We start from the raw sequence: 21,846 nt of genomic DNA on the forward strand, positions 1-21,846 counted from the left end.
ACACACTCCCTTGTTTAGGTTCTGGTGATCTAGAGGTTCGTTTTACAGGAATTGACTGGAGGAGTTTCATTGGTCGTATGCTTTTTTCACAAAGGTCCCCTAGAAAGAGGACATAAGAGGAGTTTGCAACTGAAGTGCGATACGAAGTGAAGTCTTGTGCTGAAGTCCTGCACGTGTTTTGACCAACTGGAAATAAGCTGCATGTGATGTTAAGGGAAAAATACCACACGAAAAACAGGACAAGATAAATTCAGCAGCAGTTTAAAGGTCGAGATTAATCACTGCAATGTTTCTCATCAAATAAAAACAATACAGTGCAAGAGTATCTTTATGAAAGCGATGGAAGGATAAAGCCTGACACCAATGTCACATGACTCATGCAGCCAGCCGACCGCTATGGCGTGGAGGATGGTGGGGGCCTGTGTGACTGAGCTGCTTCTGCTCTTCCTCTTGATTGAGGTCAAACAAATGATGAAGATGTGCGCTTGAATACGAATGCTTTGCTGAAGTTGGCACATTCTGCTGAAGCGTCGGCTCGGTGCGCGGCGTTAGACACCGATTCCCTCGGGATGTCTCGGAAATCAGGTGCTGATCTGTATAATGGTCGGACTCTTTGTTTTGCTGACTGTGGTGATTCGTGTAAGGCTGGCATGGTAATCTTGCGCTGGAGGGTTACTGCTACAGCTCTGGGTCACATTCTCAGCTTTGAACCCTTGTTTTTTTTTGGTGTTTTTCTTACCGCACGACTTGACCTTTCTTGGTCCTGTGGTTCAGTGTCATTGTTGGAACTCGTGATCGTGAACCATGCTCAAACAAACATTACAATGCCTTGAACATATGTGGGGCATCTCCTCCCAGATGCTTTTGCTGTATAGGATCTGCTAGCAGACCCTCCAGTTTACGTGCTTGGATTCAACATTTCTTTTTTTTCTCCTGTTACTAAGGAACAGTTTTACATTTTAGGAAACACACCAACTTTCATGCTTTGAGTTAGAAGAGAAAATGCACCTGCAAAATGTCATTTTAAATTTTTGTTCATTAAATGTTTAATAGCGTCTATTTATATCCCACTTTTTCACCTCACAGGCACTTAAAGGAGTTTACAGTGTTACCTCATTCACGCACTCATGATTGGCTGCCAACCAGGAGCTAATTTAGAGCTTCAGTATTTAGCTCAAGGACACTTCAACACAGTCGAGGAGGAGGGTTGAACTCGGAACCTTACGACAAGACAGTCACTCCACCACCTGAGCCACGCTGTTGCAGGCTCGGTGAGCTTAACTGCAGACCCACCAGTTCCCCCATTTCCAGTGTGTGTGTGCGTGTGCGCTAAATTAAGCTAAGCTAATCACCCGCTCGTAGAGTACTTAGATTAGTCTTTACATTTTAAATCTCACAAAATCCAAATCAACACATTTTCTGGAGAAGCTAAGAATGGATGTGCATGCAATTACTTTTTTAAGCGCCACTGTGGCAAGATTGCAAGTTAAAAACTGTTACTGTAGCTCAAGATAATAACAGGATAAGTTTGCATTCTCAAGATAATGAGATCAATTAACCCTAGATCAAAACAAGATTATTTATCGAAGTAGGGTCTGACAGATACATCGCTTGGCCCATCACCGATATATCGTATTCCTGGTGTTCGCTGGGATATAAAAAACTTTTTTACGTCACATAAAACGCAGAAAACTGTGCTTATTGGGATTTACAATGATTTAATGTAGTCTTTCCTGCCTTTTTTTTTTTTTTAATTTCACGATTTTATTCTGATATTTGTTTAAATGGTCATGTATAAAAAAATATGAATTATTTTCTAATAAAGAAAAGGATTTGTTTAAGAAAGTAGCCTGCTAGGTTTACACGGTCATATCAGTACAAAATTGGATCACAATGAACACTTTATTTTCAGTCCAGCGCAAAAATTTCCTATTTCAGTTGCGCACATCCGTAATTGGTGATTGGTATTTCTGCTGTATACTCGATATCAGACTCGGTAATCCCATACCTCAAGAATTAACTGGTGATCTCGAGATAACAATAAAAATGTAATTCCAAACCCGGTTGACCTTCACTCCGATACTTTCCCCCAAAATGTTGCCTTCGTCTACGAGCCACTCGAAGTACACTGACTATGATAAAAGTACTGTCAAGGTGAATGTGACCATCAGAATCCTCACATGTGAGGTACCTCCTGATTTCACGACCCCCAAACTGGTGTATATGTACCCACAGGTCAGGGCATTTAGATGGCGGTACGTTACTACGTCAAAGTACTGCTTATTAACTCTCTGTCTAGCTTATTGCTTACCAAGTTTGACACTTAACCTCGGATTTTTGCAAATATATTGTATCTATTATTCATCCATTAATCTGCAAAAGTAAAAAAATATGATCAGGTATAATGTGTTTTGTTCTCTGCAAAGTTTCTTTGAGTTGATTTAAAAGTGCTCGCTAAATAAAATGTATTGTTGTTATTATTATTATTATTATTATTATTATTGGAGCTGGTCATTTGAATTCGTTGTCATAAAAGTGGAGGTTTTCATTCGGAGCTTTAATCGAGGTGATTTATCACCTACAAAATAGATGACAGGGAAATGGTGGACTGAGGAGAACTTATTATTGTAGTTTTATGTACTTTAAAAAAAAACTGGTGCAACATCATACAAAATAATCACATTTCAACGAAGACGGTGTTGTGAGCAACATGGCCGGTGAGAGGCGTTCCATGTGATTGTACTTCACTTGACTGCACACAAGATGGCAGCTGAAGATTAAAACATTTAAAACACAAAGGCCCACATGGACGAGAAGTCTAGATGGAGACACAGTGGAGGCTGCAGATCCACAGTTGTGGCTGTGATCAATAAAGAGCCTGCAATCAAACACAAGGGAATCCTATCTATCCGTTTCATCTCATATATATGTAGACTGGGTAAGGACTCAACCGTGGGGGGAAAAAAATTAGCGTTACGTTTTGTTTGAGCCGATATCATTTTATGAAATCATTTTAAATTTAAGTCGAGAAATTTACATTTCAAGAATTAACAAATTAGTCATTGAGAGTTCCAACCAGATCAGAAGCTTTTGTCTTCTTTGCTGCCTTCGAAGAAAGTGTTGTTCTTGAACACGCTTCACACATACTGGAACACATCCTGTCTACGTGGATACAAACACATACCACACACACACACACACCACACACACACACACACACACACACACACACACACACACACACACACACACACACACACTTTTCTGCATCTTCACATATGGACTTGGATGCAAGCCAAAAGGGGAAAAAAAACAAATCACCACAAAAACAATCAGACATTACACACATGCTCATAACATCCACACAAAAACACACAAACCAAAAGTGAGTTCTCACAGACAGGAAATGATGTCAGTTCTTGTCTCCAAGGAGATGGAGGCAGTTGCTAAGATACTGTGACACTAGGATTTTTCTCTCTATTTTCTCTCTCTGTCTCTCTAATATCAACCGCTACAAAAATGATTTGCGTTCTTAATCTTTGCTTCTGAACTGCTTGTAGTCACTCAACCACCCACTTCCCAGGAAGAGCCGTGGCCTGTAGCTTACTAGTATCCCCCCCCCCCCCCCCATGATGGAAGTGACGGATGTGTACTAGCAGCCCTCCAAAGCTTTGTCACAGTATGAGCTGCACCTCTCTGGTGCTATCAGCATGCCACATATGTCTTGGCACTAGCATGTTTCTGCCAAAATCCTCATTGCCCCCCCCCCACCCCACCCCGCCCCCACTCCCTCAACACACAGCATTAGGACTTTATGGGGTTTGGGTTGTATTGGCAGTGCCTTACACTTGTTCTCTGGATAGCAGGATCAACTCCCTCTGCTGTATTTGTACTCCTTCCTGTACTGATGACACAAGCAATACAACGATGAGTGTTTTGTTAATTTACTGTGCACAAATGCATGTCCCTCTCCCTCCTTCATCTCCACACGCACACACACACGCTCAAGGGTGCCAGCGTAGACACACAAGTGAACCATACATGCACAAGGGGAATATCAGATTCAATGTGCAATGACACAGTGAGGACATAGATAGGAAAGTGTGTGTGTGTGTGTGTGGGGGGGTGAGATGGGGGGGGGGGCAGCAGGAGAACAAGGGTGAATTTGGCATGGGCGGCGTGGAGTCGTTTTTAAATGGCGTGGGGGTTGGAAGGCAAAAAGATGTACAGAGAGGAGACAGAAAAGCACCGAGAGGCAGCCAGGGTCGGCGAGAGGCTGGATGTGGGCTAAGATTTCAGCATGAGTGAGAAGGGGAAGAGGGAAAAGGGAGAAGAGGGAAAGGAGGAATATCCTCTGCACCACTGTGTGACTGGAAATTTAATAGACGGGGAGAGATAGAAGGGAGAAAGAGAGGCGAGGAGAGAGAGAGAGAGAGGCAGAGAGGTGGAAGAGAGAGCGAGGAAGAGGAGGAGAGGAGGGGGGGAGGGGAGAGGAAGAGAGAGGCAAAAGGCACAGAGACCTCATTGCTGTGCGGCTTTCAGCAAAAGCTAGTGGTTGTGAACAATGCTCACTACGGCATTCACGGGGAGGGAGGGAGGGAGGGAGGGGAGAGATGGAGAGGAGGAGAGAGTATATATCTCGGGGGTCTTTCTGAAGCATAACTGGCCTTCTATGTCCTTTGACCTTTAGTGTGAGCTGAGGCAGGGCAAAGATGTAATCAGTTTTATTTTTACCCACAAATTAGTCCTTGCTTGCTCTTCTTGTGCGCAAATGTTGAACTGGGTGCTTGGCGCGCGCCAAAAGCCACAGAGAACACGGACGAACGCGCGATGCCGACGGCGAAATTAAGAGTGTACACAACCTATGAAAGTCTAACGGAGTTCCTACACGTGGACATTTGGGTTTCATGTTCAAACCTCACATGCCCTCAGTGGATTTGCTTGCCTGGATCTTGACAGCTAGTAATATTGGTAGTGGCTCCCAAATGTAAAGCTTTAAATCTAAGAGAGAGAGAGAGACTGAGAGAGAGAGAGAGAGAGAGAGAGAGAAAACCCTCAAATGCAATGTCTGCAGAAAACATACCTCATTAATTTGCTAGATTTAATCTCAGCCTGCTGGAATGCACGTGCTTGCGCTGAGCATTCATTATGAATATGGACACTTGTGGTCCTACAAAACTCTTTAAGACTCAATGGACCAGAACTGTTTTTGTTTGTTTTTAATACTTTTTTTTTTTTTTTTTTTTTTTACTGCAGATGCTTGTTGACTTGTTGGTTGAACTGTATTAAAACAGATGTCCATTATATTACACGGTGTTCTAACTGCAACACTTTATGATAAGAGAGACACTGACTCAGCTGCTGAGTCATATTAATAAAAAAGAAGACATAGGAGATGATTGTGATGCAGCGGTGATCTGCAAATTAAACATCTGCTGCTGCTGCTGTTGTTGTTGTTGTTGTTGTTTTAAAAAACATTTATTATGATAACAACCTCCTTTGTGTTATAATATTCTGATGAAGGCAGGTACATCCAGGTCCTTCACCTCTCCCACTAAAGCTTCCTTAGTGGGATTCACGCAGAAACATGCGAAATGTGCGTAAAGAGACGCTTATGCTGGACGCAAAAACGCTCTGCCCAGCGGGCGCCGTCGCGTTTGCTGCTTGCGTTCCTCTCCAAGGATGAAAAGGCGCATGGATGCATTCGTCCCGGATCTCGTGCTTAAAATGTGACCATACTAACACCATTTTCTCCGACTGCCCTTTTTTTTTTTTTTTTTTAACAATCCGATTTCTCTTCTCCTCCTCGTGTGTGTTTGTATGGATTGTGTTCATCTCCATCACTGTAGCCCCCCGCGTTGCGTTGGCGCTGCGGAATAGCCTATACAAGAACAAGAGCCAGCTCCTGGAAACAAGCGGATCAATTTAAGAGGGAGAGAGGCGGAAAAAAAAGGAGAGGTAGATAGAGGTTGGAAAAGCGGATGAACAGGAGAGGGGACATCGACCTCACGCCGCAACATTAAGGTACGTGGTTATTGGTTGTTCAGGTAGAAGAAGAGGTTGAAATGGCCGGCGTTAATTATTGCATTTGTTACCTAATGTGCACGGATGCAGAAATCTGTCTCGAGATAGCAAAGACCGGACGGTACAGACAAATTCACAGTGTGAGTCAATAATTAATAACAGCGAACGATCCAGGCGATGTCTTCTTACAAAAATAAACGACACGGCTTCTTATGTAAGCCCGCACTTTCTCATGTGCACACTGTCTTACTCCAGTGTATGGAGGGTTTATTTATTTATTTATTTATTTATTTATTGGTAATTAAAAAAAATTTTTTTTTGGTGGGGTGCAGTCGTGTTGTCATTACCATGAAGAGAGAGCGAGAGAGAGAGAGAGAGAGAGAGAGAGACAGAATGGATGCAAGCCATTTTGTAATGCAGCATGTGCAGAATTAGGCCTATTCAGAATTTCAATTGCGTTCCCCGAGAAGGTGCGCCGTATAGTGAGCGCAGCTGCATAGATGAATAAGGCCATTCTGTTGAATTGTAGGAGATATTATGCTCCGGGCTATATGATGAGGGCACATTGTTGATTTGGGCGCTCCAACATGCGGGAGAAGAACAGTCAGGTTATGGCCCTTTTACTTCAATTGATATCCAAGAAGCCTTTTGTTTGTTTGTTTTGTTTTTAAAGAGGTAAGAATATTTTCTTATACACATCGAACACATCTTTTTTTTTTTTTTTTTTTTTTTTAATTTCCTATACTATCCTATACTGATGAAACGCGTCCCATCCGACCCTGATTCCCACGTCCTGAATCAATCTAGTGTTGTCATAGTTACAGTAGATGATGTTGGCCCTGCTGCACCTGTGTCGCTTTGTGTTCATCTGTAAATACACGGTGTCTAATTGAGGAAAAGGGGAGGATGGGTGGGTGGGTGGTGTGTGTGTGTGTGTGTGTGTGTGTGTGTGGGGGGGGGGTCCTCACTAAAAAAAAAACAAAAAAAACCCCAAACCCATGCCGTTGTTTATTGAAAACAACCTATTCATAAACCTTAACGACTGTGTTACGGAGAGCAGACCATTGATACAATCAGGCGCTTACGATGATGTGATTGGTTTGTAGCAATTGGTCAGCAGCTTGCAGCTAATTTGTCTTTTCACGACTGAGCGCTCTCTCAGGCCTGATCGAATAATCAATACCTACATTGTTGCAATCCGCTCTTGACATGAAAAAACAACTAAGATTTAAAAAAAAAAAAGGAGAATTACCTTGGTGAAATAGGCTAAGGTAAAAAAAAAAAAAAATTCATGCAGTCTGTGAGTCAGCCATCAAACCAAAGACATCTTTTTCTTTTTTCTTTTTTTTTTTGCAGAAGGAGAATGAAGCAAGGTGTAGTGTTGTGAAAAATGGAGATCATCACACCAGTCTTTTGTGTTTTTCATATGATATATGCTGGAGGGGTCATGGCAACAGGCGCCTTCACATTCAAGGTCTCTCTCCTCAGTGCAGTTTTAAACCTGTTTCAGATAGTTTCTCTTTTGTTTTTATTACCTCGATGTAATGCAGACAAAAAGGTCGTCAGATTCTTCGAGGTTTCAGCACCTTTTTTCGGTTGTCGTCGTTGACGGCTTCCTTTTCAGGTTGGGAAATGAATCATTCTGGTGATGATGCAACCATGGAGACGTATTTAAGTTGAATACAAAAGTCTATTATCGGTATTATTTATTTATTTTTTTGCTAAGTGCGATTACATCTGCGAAAAATCCCCCCATATGCGTTTGTGCACCACTATCCCCGCAGTTCATTTCACTATGATTCCTTTCAAAGTAGAAAAGAAAAGAAAAAGGGCAGCACACCCTCCCTAGCATTGTTCATGATGAAGTGTCAGTGTATGAAACAGAAGTGTGCATGCAAAACAAATCCAGTTTTTATCATCAATTCTTTGGCCGGCTGAATATTAAACATTTTGATACACCCATGAATCATAGCTTGACTAGTTCATCATTCTAACTATTAAACCACCATTTTGGATCAGATACCGACGTCTGAGACGTCTCAGTCGAATGACTGAAGCTTCTGGGTGGAAGATAATTCATCAACGGCGTTAAGACCACCATGATAAATGCTGCAAAGGGGATTCACGTGTCGTGTAGATCCACATTTAGAATTTTAAGAGCTGGCTAATGTGTCGTCGTTTTTCAGCGGTGGTTACAGTTGGGACAGTTGTGTGTGTGTGTGTGTGTGTGTGTGTGTGTGTGTGTGAGAGAGAGAGTCTGTGGGATGTGCAGAGCATCTAAAAAGTCTATTTTTAGCATACACTCCCTTATGAGTTTTCTTAATCACTCCTTTAAGAGTTCTCAGAGCTTTTTTTTTTTTTTCTTAATAAAAGCTGCTGTTGACCTTATCTTCAAAACTCATAGATATTAAAATTTTGGTGATGACATGAAAGGTTTTTGTTCCCTTTGGTGTTATATTGAAGGCCAGGCTGTGTACAATGCGTTGTACATTCATTGAAATATGTACAATATTTGTTGTAACACCTAATGCTGCGATGGGAATAAACATTTCGTAATTTATTGGACTTAATCACACACACAAAAAAAGGCAGCCGATCATTTCTGAGCAGCAAATGTTCATGAAGCTCAGCTAAACACAGTAATGTGGAATGGGGCACTGGACAGTAAAAACACAAGATGGTGAGTGAGCAGGTTGCCACAGCAACCGTGTTTCTAGGAGAGCATGCATCGTCGCTGCATAGGAGAAGAGATGCTAAAGACTGCCATGGAGTATCTGACAAATACCCTGTTTATTAGAGAGTGAAATGTTTTTAAAAAAAACTGTATCCAAAGTTACGACGAAGATATTAAAAAAAAAAAAAAGATGATGGGACCTGTAACAGGCGAAAAAAGTGGTCAGCTCCGGAATTTTCTATGGTGTTTTCATGTGATAAAACACCTTTTCTGAACTCAGTGTCCACTTGTGTCTCCAAAAGTGTATGACACAAAGCCCAAGACTGTAAAGCTCCCTCAGGCTAATTGTGCTTTTTATATAAATGAAAATGGATCCGTCCTGACAACTATGCACTAAATGTAACTCTATTTTTGCTCCACCTTTTTCTTCCAGTTCACCATCTATTTCTACATTTGCTTCATCATCTCGAGTGTGCGTGCGTGTGCGGATCTTGTCTGATTGTACACAATGCTGTAACATTTCAGGCGTCAATAATCATTCTTTCGTATCTTAATTTCTAAATGACTGCATGCAGCCGTCGTTCGTTATCTCATTTGTAGTGCTGTGCTGTTGCCTTGATGACGGATAACATTAATCTCTGCATTGAACTTAGGTCTATCTAGATGAATCCCTCCGGCAGCTATAATTGCATTCAATTTGAGATTCTTCTTTTGTCAGTATATCTAACTGGTAACATGTCAGACACAGGGGCACCTATCAATCTGATGGGTCCGTAACAGCACTCGTGTTTTTTTTTGTTTTGTTTTTTGTTTTTAAATTTTGTGGCCATTTCAAACCCATGACCTAGATGTTAAGATCAAGCTCAAGAAAATGGCAGCAGACTCACCAGTTGAACTGAGAGCCACCTCTTTAGAAGTGAAAGCCTTGCTTGTCATGTTCTCTGACAACAGCCCATTATAATATTTTCATATTTAAATGGAGTCCTGGGCATATTTGAATGACTATGCTAGGCTAATATCTTAAAGCTACTGCACTTTGCACTTACTTGACCTCCTTTCTCTCTCTCTCTCTTTCTTTCTATCTTTCTTTCTCTTTCTCTCTTCTTTTCTCTCTTTCCCCTACAGTGAGAAGCAAGCACCTCTGCAGAGAAAAGATACTTTCAAGAGCCAATTCTCCCCTAAATGTGATTATTACTCAAAATAATTGTCATGGAAATAAAACAAATGATACATGTTCTTTTTTAAACAGAACATGTGAAAAAGAATCATTGTTAAGGAAATGAGCAAAGTTAAATAAGAATCAATTAATGACAAATAAAGTCTTTAATATAACATTGCACTTTTCCTCTCAATTATTAAAGTGTCTGCTTGGAGGAGAAAAGAACAGTATAAAAGCATAAAATATGAACATCAAAATCAGCAATTAAATCCCCCTGTTTGGCAGTGATTTATCCACATCTTAGCAATAGGGGTGGGTCATGACTCAGTTGCCATGCGTGTTGTCATGGTGACCAGCCCCTGTACCCCTTCCCCCCTCCTCTGGCTGGTCCAGCTTCTGTTGTGGTTTCACAACCATGGACCTCAGCTGACAGAGGGAGCACCCCCCTGCCCCACCCCCTGTACCTGCTCCAATCAGGCGAGCCGTGTCATCTGCACGAGGAAGAGTTTAGATCAAGTTCCAGACAGTATTTCAGAGAACACAAGATACCTCAATCTACAAGAAAACACAATTCAGGTAAATACAGCTTCACGGAAAAGCAGCCTATACATACAGACTGAATGTATTTTGACAGCAGTAATTCTGATGTTGGCACAACATGCCTCCGTGTTTCTGTTTCCACACCAGGTGATCAAGTCTGACACCTTTAAGCACCTGCGGCATTTGGAAATCCTCCAGCTCTCCAAGAACCACATCCGACAGATTGAGGTTGGAGCTTTCAATGGCCTTCCTAACCTCAACACGCTGGAGCTTTTTGACAACCGTCTCACGGTGGTACCGTCACAAGCGTTTGAGTACCTCAGCAAGCTAAGGGAACTATGGCTACGAAACAACCCCATTGAGACACTGCCGGCATTTGCCTTTCACCGTGTTCCCTCTTTACGACGTCTCGACTTGGGGGAACTCAGGAAACTGGATTTCATCTCAGAGGCTGCCTTTGAAGGTCTAGTCAACTTGCGCTTCTTGAATCTTGGCATGTGCGGCTTGAAGGATATCCCGAACCTCACCCCACTAGTACGACTAGAGGAGTTGGAGTTGTCGGGGAACCAGCTTGGGATAGTGCGTCCTGGTTCTTTCCAGGGCCTTGTGTCACTTCGGAAGCTGTGGCTAATGCACTCCAGAGTGTCGGTGATTGAACGCAATGCTTTTGATGACCTCAAAAACTTGGAGGAGCTCAACCTTTCTCATAATTCCCTCCATTCTCTGCCCCATGACCTCTTCACCCCCTTGCACCAGTTGGAGAGGGTGCATCTCAACCACAACCCTTGGGTGTGCAACTGTGACGTTCTCTGGCTCAGCTGGTGGCTCAAAGAAACCGTTCCCAGCAACACCACATGTTGTGCTAGATGCCATGCGCCCCCTGGTCTAAAGGGCAAGTACATTGGGGAACTAGACCAGAGCCATTTTACCTGCTATGCCCCCGTTATTGTTGAGCCACCGACTGACCTCAATGTCACTGAGGGCATGGCTGCTGAGCTGAAATGTCGCACTGGAACCTCGATGACCTCTGTGAATTGGTTCACTCCAAACGGCACTCTGATGACCCACGGATCGTACCGAGTTAGGATCTCAGTGCTTCATGATGGAACACTGAACTTCACAAATGTGACTGTGCAAGACACTGGACAGTATACTTGCATGGTAACCAACTCTGCTGGAAACACTACTGCAACTGCTGTGCTCAATGTGTCTGCTTCAGACCCCAGCAACAGCTACAGCTATTTTACCACTGTCACTGTGGAAACAGTTGAGACTGGAGGAGGAGGAGATGATAAGAACTCAGCAAGACAATACATTAACGAGACCTTCATAGATTTCCCTAATCCTACTGTTCAGAGAGGGGTGCTTGACGGCCGATCTGGTGTCACTATATCCCCTTCACTCTCGTCTCTTTCGTCGCTGTCCCCACGAGTAAACAAGGCCACTGAAAATCCAGTGACTGTGTCTTTCATTGATGTGACTAACATTCCAGGCCTGGATGATGTCATGAAAACGACTAAGATCATCATCGGTTGCTTTGTGGCCATTACTTTCATGGCAGCTGTGATGTTGGTCGTCTTCTATAAACTCCGGAAGCAGCACCAGCTGCACAAACACCACGGCCCTGCCAGAGCCATTGAAATAGTCAACGTAGAAGATGAGATTGGAGCCGGGGCAGGAAGTGGCATCTCAGGTGGTTCAACGATGAATTCGGGCGGTGGCGGAGAGGGAACCCTAAGAATACATCATCCAGAGATAGTGAATCTTCCTAACATTGGTCGTTCGGATACTCTGAATCATTACTACAAGACCCATCATTTCAACAACAATGTGATGGGTCTCAGCATTGGCACCGAAGGAATGGGACCAGGAGGGCTCCTAAATAACAAGAACCAGCAAGGCCAGGATATCCCCATCTCCTGTACCTCAGTCCCAATCTCTACAACCAATTTGCTCACCACATCAGGCAATGGCACCAACACCAACCCCCTTTCTATGTCCCCACCGCTGCCGATGTCGCTCCCAATGCCTACCATGGGCTTACATGGATCGATCAAAGGCTTCATGGGTCAAAACCAGAATCCCCAAATGGAGCCTCTTCTCTTCAAGGGGAGCTCAAAGGAAAATGTCCAAGAGACTCAGATCTAAGAGTATAGAGAGAGAGTGAGACGAAGACAGAGAGGGGATTGAGGTTGGGGTTTATACGCGGAATGATTAGACACTAGAGTGCATTGACATTACACCAGGAGAGAGGATAGACTGACACGGCAATACACAAACACATAGACGTACCCGTGATAGTGTACTGAGCCAAGGATTACCACAATGGGCCACTTGTGTTTGTATCAACGCTCATGGCCATGGAGATCAAGGAATGGACATTGCTACAATGTAAATCTGTGCCAAAGCAAATGTTTTTTGCAGTTTCTACAAGCTGTGCTCTAATAGGGAAAAAAAAAAAACGAGTCTTTCAGAGTAATCAGTCCCCAAATTGTTGGTAGCCAGCTGAGATGAAAGACGCAGCACTTAACCACACTGAGGATCGGATATAACAGAACAAAATCCAAGAGACATTTTTCTTCACAAACACAAGCCACACTCTCTCTCAAGTGACTCAATAGACTTCCTTAAGGTGACAATAATGTAGGCATAAATAGATGGACAAAAAGGTACAGTGCAGTACAAACTACTGTGAAAAATCCACAAATTATATAAATATATTTTCATTTATATATGTATCATTGCAGACTCTGATGCAGAGATATTTTGGGTTGGATGTATAAGCTGGTACAGTTTGTTTCTTTGCGAATCAAGGGGGCGGCGATATTGGGAGGATCTTGATACATGTTTTAAGTTTGGCTACTTCTCAGAAACATAAGGGCTCAATTGCAACACTCATTGTGAAACTTTGAATTGGCTTTGTGACATAAAGTCTATTTAGGTTGTAGAACAGTAAACGCAGATCTCTGTTTGACAAACTTCTGTCTGTTGCTTCAGTAATAATCATTACAAATTTTTGTGTTCTGAGAGTGTATTATGTATTTTGTAAAAGCCAGCTACTTGGTATTTGAATTGACAATTCTGATACTTACATGCCAGCATCAAATAATGTTCAAATGATGTTCCGCAAAACACAGAATGGTAATCCAACGCAAATGGGAAAAATAAAAGTGTTGACAAATGTGTTCAGAAGCGTAGCCAGATATTGTCAACTTCTTAATAATAATCGCCTGTGTCATTTTTTCCCCCAAGTTTTTCAGAAAATACAAAACACTGGAAACAAAACCTTATAAGGAGTTGATTTAAGCAAAAAAAAAAAAAAAAAAAAAAAAATCCCAAAAATGACACAGGCAGTTATTTTAAGAAGGTGATGATATTTGCTTTTTAGACAGGAATTTGATGACCTCCTTGCTCATGGTGACCATAATCATGCCATAATGCTGTCATAAGGATGAATAGACATATCTCTGCAGCAGCATTAAAGAAGGGATTAAACATCCATCTTTGGATGTTCCGGGATGAATGGAAATGTACAGTATATTAATAATAACAATGTCTGGTTGTATGACAATTGTAAGATCCACATTTTTACAGTGTAACTTTCATATGTTAAATGCCATTTACGCTTCTTGCGTTACAACTATGTATTTCTTTATTTTTGTTAGTTTGATATAATGTGTACAGTTGTCTAGCCATGTATCATTATGTGTGAAATAAATCAATCATATATTGGATTGTGGCGGGTCAATAGGGCAAGTATTAAAAAGTGAGACATTCAGGGCTTCTGTGCTAAAACCTTGGTTAAATGTGATTCCCATTGGTAATGATAGGCGTCATTAACATGTTCAGACAGGCTATTAGTCACTCTCCCAAAGATGTTCCACTGACACTTCTGGTTCAGAAGAGTTCTCAAGAGTCTTAAAAAAGCCCCGTGTTGCTTTGGCTTTTTTTTTTTCTTTTCTTTCTTTCTTTTTAAAAAAAAAATTGAACCTAAAATGTTTGTTGCAATTGAGCACAGACTGGCGATCACTTACTCAAGATAAATGTACCTGAGACAGTCGTGAAAAAAAATCACACCCGATTTTCAACTATAATGCAGCTCTATATGTAATTCTGCTGTTCTCTTCTGTTGTAGAACCCTCCCTCCCTCCCTCCCTCAAAACTGCACACACACACACACACAAACACACATATATATATACATATATATATACACACACACACACATATATATGTATGTATATATATGTATACATATGTGTATATATGTGTGTATATATATGTGTATGTATATATATATATATATATATATATATATATATATATGTGTGTGTGTGTATGTATATATATATATATATATACACACACTTAAAGCTGCTTCATGTGATGTTTTTTTTCTTATCTGCAACAAATCTACTCCGATGGGAGAAATTGCTAAATAGTAATAATCATGATGATAATATCAGACCAAACCCACTCCCATTGTACTGTCCCTGAGGTTAATGTAACTCCATTAAAGGAACATCTTCGTGCCCATCACTTCCTCCTGTTTACTGTCGAACACATTTAAAGACACGTTCTAACATCCCATGTAGATGGTTAAAACTGCGACCGTTCCTCGTTTTTCTTTTTTGTTCCAGTTATTTTTTTTTTTTTTTATCGTGAATCTAATCAAAACACGATAGTAAATGTAAATGTGTTGCAACCTAATAGACGGATCCAGTAAGCAGGGACACAAATAGAATATAAATGAAGGCTAAAGAGACAACATATGGCTGCTCCCTTGATGTGCTACATTCTGTGGCTCCGTCGTCAGATTTCAAAGAGCATACGAGATAGCTCCTTGTGTGCTGTGTGCGAGGGTACGTTTCTGCATAATAACCACGAGAACACACTTTCTTACCTGAATGTTACTGGAGCAGTGTCTTATGATGACGGTGACTCATATTTGCACGGCTGTGTTGATTTTCATCTGGACATCTTTTAACATGCAACCTCCACAGTTATCATCATCATTATTATTAAAATTGGAGTGGGGGGGGGGGGGGGTTGAGGGATGCAGAAGGGCTTTTGTTGCATCTTAGTAAAGCGGCGACCACTGTACATATAAAACTGTTTGAAAGGAGGCTCGCTATGTTAACAAAAACCCCTTTTAATGAAGATCACAAGCTTTGAGACTGGAATCTGAAAATGTACTCACCGATGTTTGGCCTCAGATGATGTGTATCATCTAACAATGGATGCTTCAGCCCCGATGGTTATTTCTTAGTTTGTACAGAAGCAACCCCCCACCCCCCATCCCGCCCCCACCCCACCCCATCCCCTCAATGAAATGGACTGTCATGTGTGAAACACCAAATTGCAAGAACAAGAACATGGACTGACCTTTTGGTCCTTTAAAGGTAAGCTATCAGTTTGATTACAAAAACAAAACAAAACAAAACATAACAAGATGAAAAAATATCTTTGAACGATGTGAAAGAGAGAAAAAAAAAACTTTTAATATAAAATACTGACTATGAAATGGCCTTTTGTGTTGTTGTTGTTTTTCTTTTTTCAAATTTCCAACTGTAGGTTGTATCTTGTGTGATATTATCAATTTGGATCTTTCAGTTCTATCATTAAATGTCTGGGTTTTTTTCCTCTCCACGCGTTGGTCCAGGTAGACAGTGTGGCAGGAGAGTGTTTACAGTAAAATCAACATGTGCTGTACTTGCACTTCAATGACTGTCATACAGTGACTGAGAGGTTTTATTCATATCATTGTTTGAAGTTCTCATCATAACGTCGTCTTTTTTATTTTTTCTTGTGATTTCATTCCAACGCAACTCAAAGAAGTTACGGTGAAAAAAGAAATGTCATAAAAACCAGAACCATAATTGTGTTTACACTGTATTTTATTACATTATTTCGTACCACTTTCCGGTAAGTCTTCTCTTATAAAGGATAAACCAATATTTGTAAATGCTGTATTACTTGCATTGTAAACACTTTATAAACAATTAATTAACAGTTGTAAATGACCTATAACCTAATTTGCCATACGTCATTGCAGGGTCACTATTTGGGAGCAAGATTTGACCTAGAAAGAAGATTAGTTTACCTTCATCGAGCCAAATAATGTCTCTGTATTAATGTATGACAAATTGGTTTATAAGTCGTTTACAACTGTTAAGAATGGTTTATTAAGTTTTTATAATGCAAGTAATAACACACTTATAAACATTTATTCATCTTTTATACAGGGAAACTGACTCTATTGTGGTACCATCATTCCAAATGGGGAGAATGAGCCCTGTGCTCCTGCTATGTGCACATTTATGTTGGAAATAACTTGTGATAGAGAAATAAGTGTAACATTGCTAAACAGAAGTGTCAGCTGGCGAACAAGCTTAATTATTTATCCAGAAATTATTACTGAAATTATTCCTCAACCTGTGAATATCGTTAATCATGAAAAATGGTCAGTTCATTTCATCTCACAGCAACTTGATGTTTGATAACAGCTCCTTGTTTACCAGGAATAAACATGTCTTAACCGAGCAGGACAATCTTGGCTGATAGAAATCACAATAACAATCTCGTTGACTAATGGGTTAAGAAGAGCAGCTGTAGTTGTACTGTAATTTTAATTTGATAAATTCCATACAACACTGTAACATCCTGTAATAGCGCATGGCACCCGCCTTAATCAATCAGACGCTCTGTCATTCCACATTAGCGTAATTGTAAATTAACCTACATTGGCAAATGTATTTGATGAGAGTAGTTAAGAAATTTGCCACGCAAGACAAGTGTAAAAGCAACTAATTGGGAGTCTGGGTTATGTTACAGACATCCTCGGAAATGAAACCACTTTTTTTTTATATATATATATACTTGGATAAGACTGTTCAAGAGTCCCCGGCCTGGTAAATACTTCATAATCAACAGTTCTGATCTCCAAATGGTTCACAAAATAGAGTCTTTTGCTTCACTGCGTTTTCTTCTGTTCTTCGGTTCATTTGCATATACTAGATTAGATATTTTTAAACCTTTTTTTTTTTTTTCCGAGACTGAGGTGGGGTGCAGTTGTAAAGAGACTATTGCAGATGTCCACCCCGCATTACAAGTCCAGGCCACGTCATGAAAGCAAAAACAACCTCCGGGGTTTCACGGACTGACGCTTCAACTGTAACTGCATATTTGAATGTGTTTCAATATCATGTATTCAAAATTTCTTTTCTTGAATGTGCCGAGATTTGGAAGGGAGAATGCTTGTCGCGCTACGCCGACGTAGCACAAAGGATGAGGGATTTGCAACAGTAAAAAAAAAAACAAAGAAAAAAAATTAGTACAAAACAAATATGAAGAAAACAAATGACTTTTTCAAGGTTTTTTTTTTTTCTGCACGGAAAAGATGAAGGCTTACGGGGGGGGGGGGTGTCAAGTGAGCAAAGAGTGTGAGTGCAGCGAAAACATTAATATGCACTGAGGATGAAAGCAAAAGGCTGAAATGCAAATACATTTCCAGCATTGTTTTGGCATGAATATAATGATGTGGAACTTAATGTTCGGAAATATGGAATTTAAAGGCCTTTGCAGTGACGAGCAGCTAGAACAGGAGGTTCAACGTGTCCCTGTTTTTATTTAAAAAAAAAAAAAAAGAAATTTGCAAAATGTTCCATCCCCGCGCGTGCTCATGGTGCAGTCATCCACAGAGTCTGTCCTCGTCTCCCCCTCCCCCCCCTCCCCATGCTGTCTTTTCCCTTTAAATTCAATAACCTCCCAGCTGAATGTTTCTCAAGGGAATCCCACCCCCACCCCCACCCCCACCCCCCCCAGTTCTCCTGGCCCACAGACAGACAGACTGCAGTGTCTGTGGGGAACCTGACACAACATAAACTCCACGGTGAAGCAGAGGTGTCAGAGTCTGTGGGCTGCATGTCTGCTGACGTGATGAACCACAACATATAAAAGCCCCCCCCCACCCCTTTTTTAAATTTTCTATTGCTTCACACTTTAGAAAGAGATGAAGAAAATGTGTTTTTAACACTACAGACGTGTGCCCGACATGGCTGTGTGGGTTGCATTCATTGCAAACCAACAAACAAACAAGGAGAGAAACAAACCAACATAATCGTGCAGCCTATTTAGGTGGTTGTTTAAAAGAGGATGGACGTGTTAGGAGCTCAGAAGACAGGACGGGAGAGAAGACGACCCAGTTGGACTTCATTTGTGTGAAACTCTTTTGATTTAAAAGTCTGCTCTTTGTTTAAAGATTCATTTTTATGATAGAAAAGCAGGTTGGTGAAATCCGAGCTTACTACGGCTGCTCTCAGAGGGCTTCCTCATACTGTACTGAACACACTTTGCTTTTGTTTCAGTCTAAATTTAGAACACCCCCACTTCACCATCACCACCACCACCACCACCACCACCGTTTCCCAGTATCATTAAGAACCATGCTGCAGACCTCTTTTTTTCCTTGAGAATATCATTTCCTTCCTCACCCAAAGGTCTCAATTATTAATCTGGAGGGTGTAAACGTATCGCTATTTGGGTATTCAGTCTATTTCAAAAGTAAGAGACCTCCTAACCCCAGAAGGCTCCCCGCCTCCTCTGGGGATTAAATCTGACCAACAAGGCATGTCTCCAGGAAGATGGAAAAAAGAACAAAGCAGTTTGTTTCACTTTAAATAGATACTGTTGAAGCGGCTGCTGGGAGTGTATATCAGATAGCCCTTCATTTTTTGTTTTTTTTTTTACTTACTCAGGCTAAATCAAACTGTTTTATTTATTGACTTATGGATTCACATGTTTATGCAGTAAGTGTTAATCTGGGATCCCAGATTTTCAACCTTGATGTTTGTTTGAAAAAAGTCCTCCGAATGTTGTTGAAATGAGTCTGATTATCCAACACTCTAATTTGATGTAATGGGTCAGTGACAAAAATATCTCCCTGAAGGAAAAATCTGTTACAGCCCAAATACATTGATGCATAATGGGCTACTTCGTAATGCTCTCTAATCATATTACACAATACTGGAAATAGCAAAAATTTAAAAAAAAAAAATTCCTTTAACATCTGAGCAGCGACGCTTATGTTGTGTAGGCTTACAGTACAGTGGATGATGGGATTGACGGTGATTAATGTCCCTATGAATATGTTGTTTCCAGCGACACACACACACACACACACACACACACACACACACACACACACACACCTCCTGTGTAATGACTAGAGGATGGTGTGGTGCAAAATGTTCCCCTGTGCATACACACCCACACACAACACACTCACAGGCGCTGCTGTTGATGTTGGTATTAGATCATTACACTTATTTGATTATTGATTTACCATAACTGCTGATGTCTTGCTTTTTATGTTGTAACATTTTGGGCTTTTTTTTTTTTTCAAATGGAATCAGACATTATGTAGCTACATTTATTGACTCTGTGGAGGCTTCAGGAGGATGCACATTTACAGCTTTATATAATAGCTATTATAAAGCTATGGCAAGCTTCCAGTTATCCTAGCTAGGTGAGCTAGGCCCATGATTCCCAGGCGGGGGAAGGTGTACCCCCAGTGGTGCGTACAGATACATCAGTAATAATATAATAAAAATCTATGGGATCCTCTCAATACCCTCAAAATCAGAGGCAGGGTAGGGCTGCTGCTTGGGTTGTGCACTGAGTTGTCTCAACACTCCATTTCGTCCTGGGTCATTTAGCGTCCAATATTTTGCCTGATTTGCTCAAATAGGAATAAATGATAGAAACAACTTTACCCCCTGGCTTGGATGCAGCATAAACTGTCAGAGGATGCAGTATAAGCTGAAGACAGTCTTTATTGTTGAAAAAAATCTGCTCCTGAACTTTACACAGTTAGCATTAATGTTAGCAGTGCTGACGTAACGTACCTGACAGACTTGGCATTAACGTTAGCCTATTTAGCCTAGCCACTGGTGGTGCTAGATCTATTTGTGGAGGTAGAGGTCGAGAACAGCAGGAGCTTGAAAGTTTCAGAGGTACAGGACTTAAAATGTTCAGGAGTCCCTGAGCTAGACTCTGTGGTGCTCCAGCTCCCAGTCTTTATACCATGCAAAGCTAACAAGATATTGGCTGTAGCTCATATTTCCTGAAATGAGCATGACCGTTGTATCTTATCTCTTCCTCCAACCTCCATCATATTTCCCTAAATGTCAAGCTATTTAGACTCGACTGAACAAATTTAGACTCGGACATAAAATACAACTTGCTTTATGAGATTTTGTAGGCTAACCAGGAAGTTGACACCGTTTTGGCGCCTATTGACTACAAGCAAATGGGATTTTTTTTTCATTTCACTTTGGATTAATAATTAAAATAATCTCTGAGAGAAGCAGAGTTTTATACTGAGGAGTTTTGTTCAGTATTCCTCACAAATGGACACCGCACTTTTGATTTTTGAAGCACAAGCTAACGTTTGCCTATGAACAAACTCCTCCGTGGATGCGTGACTTTAGGGTCACCACAACGAAGGTTCACGCCTCTTCTGTTCTCAGCGTGATGACTTTTCAGAATATGCAATCATTGAGACACAGGAGCTGGGCAATTAAAAAAGCTAACATTTCTTGGCTTAAGGACTTATTCCTGCACCATTGCAAATATTATATAGTACATAAACAAGTATATGACATGAGTTGCAAGATTCTGTCAAAAAAGTAATGCTGGATTTATTTGTGTTTATTCTTATCACCTTCACTCAGTTTTTCCTCTGCAGGTTTTGTCACCAAATGTCTGTCCAGTGAAACAATAATCTCTACTGTCTGAATACAACATTACAGAAAAGAAAAGAATCGTGGAAAACAATAAGCCAAAATGTCATCATAGACTAAAACATGTAGATTTCTCTGGTGGATAATGTGATGACACGAGAGAGCAAATGAAACTAACATCCCGTTCCTCCCATATTGCTTATTCTCCTTCTGTCCTAAAGAAGGACATTTTTGTCCCATGGGAGATAACAATATTGACGTGAAGAGATGAGTTATTGATTGAGAGGAGGGGACAGCGAGACAGTTGACATGCGGCAGACTACTTAAGCTACCAAACAGCATTCAAACATGTATGAGAAAATCTTCACTTTTAGTATTTTATGGAGAAAGAGGAAGGTGGGGGTGCCGGTTGGCTCTGTAGGCCACTTGAGATGTGCTGCTTGCTTAATCTTCATCTTAACATGTTGGGAAATTTATGCAACGCCGCTTTGTTCTAACGCCTTGTGATATATATGAAGCGATAATGGGAAAGTGTTCCGTCTTGATTGAATTGGATGATGACATCGATATGAAATAGCTTTGGTCTTCCCGGCTCTTTCCACAGAGATTCATCTACTTTGTCTGGTGGGTCATTTGACCTGCAGTGGTTTGCGCTGATTGAATCAGTGGAAAATAAGCGCATAGCAGTTGAACCTCAAACTGCCTAA

At 41.0% G+C, this 21,846-nt stretch overlaps 1 protein-coding gene across 4 annotated transcripts in view; it reads left to right on the forward strand.

Moving 5' to 3' along the window:
• lrrc4bb (leucine rich repeat containing 4Bb) overlaps positions 1 to 14,129 on the forward strand; it is a 36,402-nt gene extending 22,273 nt beyond the window's left edge. The window contains exons 1-4 of one of the 4 annotated variants that reach the window (XM_086194630.1): positions 5,702 to 5,729; positions 5,850 to 6,024; positions 9,824 to 10,433; positions 10,545 to 14,129. In XM_086194630.1, coding sequence (XP_086050756.1) covers positions 10,191 to 10,433; positions 10,545 to 12,545 — 2,244 coding nt within the window. In that variant the 5' untranslated portion in view covers positions 5,702 to 5,729; positions 5,850 to 6,024; positions 9,824 to 10,190 and the 3' untranslated portion in view covers positions 12,546 to 14,129. Of the gene's footprint in view, positions 1 to 5,634; positions 6,025 to 9,823; positions 10,434 to 10,544 lie in introns of those variants that run through there. The other 3 variants (XM_086194629.1, XM_086194628.1, XM_086194631.1) reach the window with 3 other exon arrangements.
• The last annotated feature ends 7,717 nt before the right edge of the window (positions 14,130 to 21,846 follow it).

The sequence above is a fragment of the Aulostomus chinensis genome, chromosome 23 (genome assembly GCF_037954235.1).
Source record: "Aulostomus chinensis isolate RoL2024-O1b breed Wild chromosome 23, RoL_Achi_v1.0, whole genome shotgun sequence".
Taxonomy (NCBI): domain Eukaryota; kingdom Metazoa; phylum Chordata; class Actinopteri; order Syngnathiformes; family Aulostomidae; genus Aulostomus; species Aulostomus chinensis.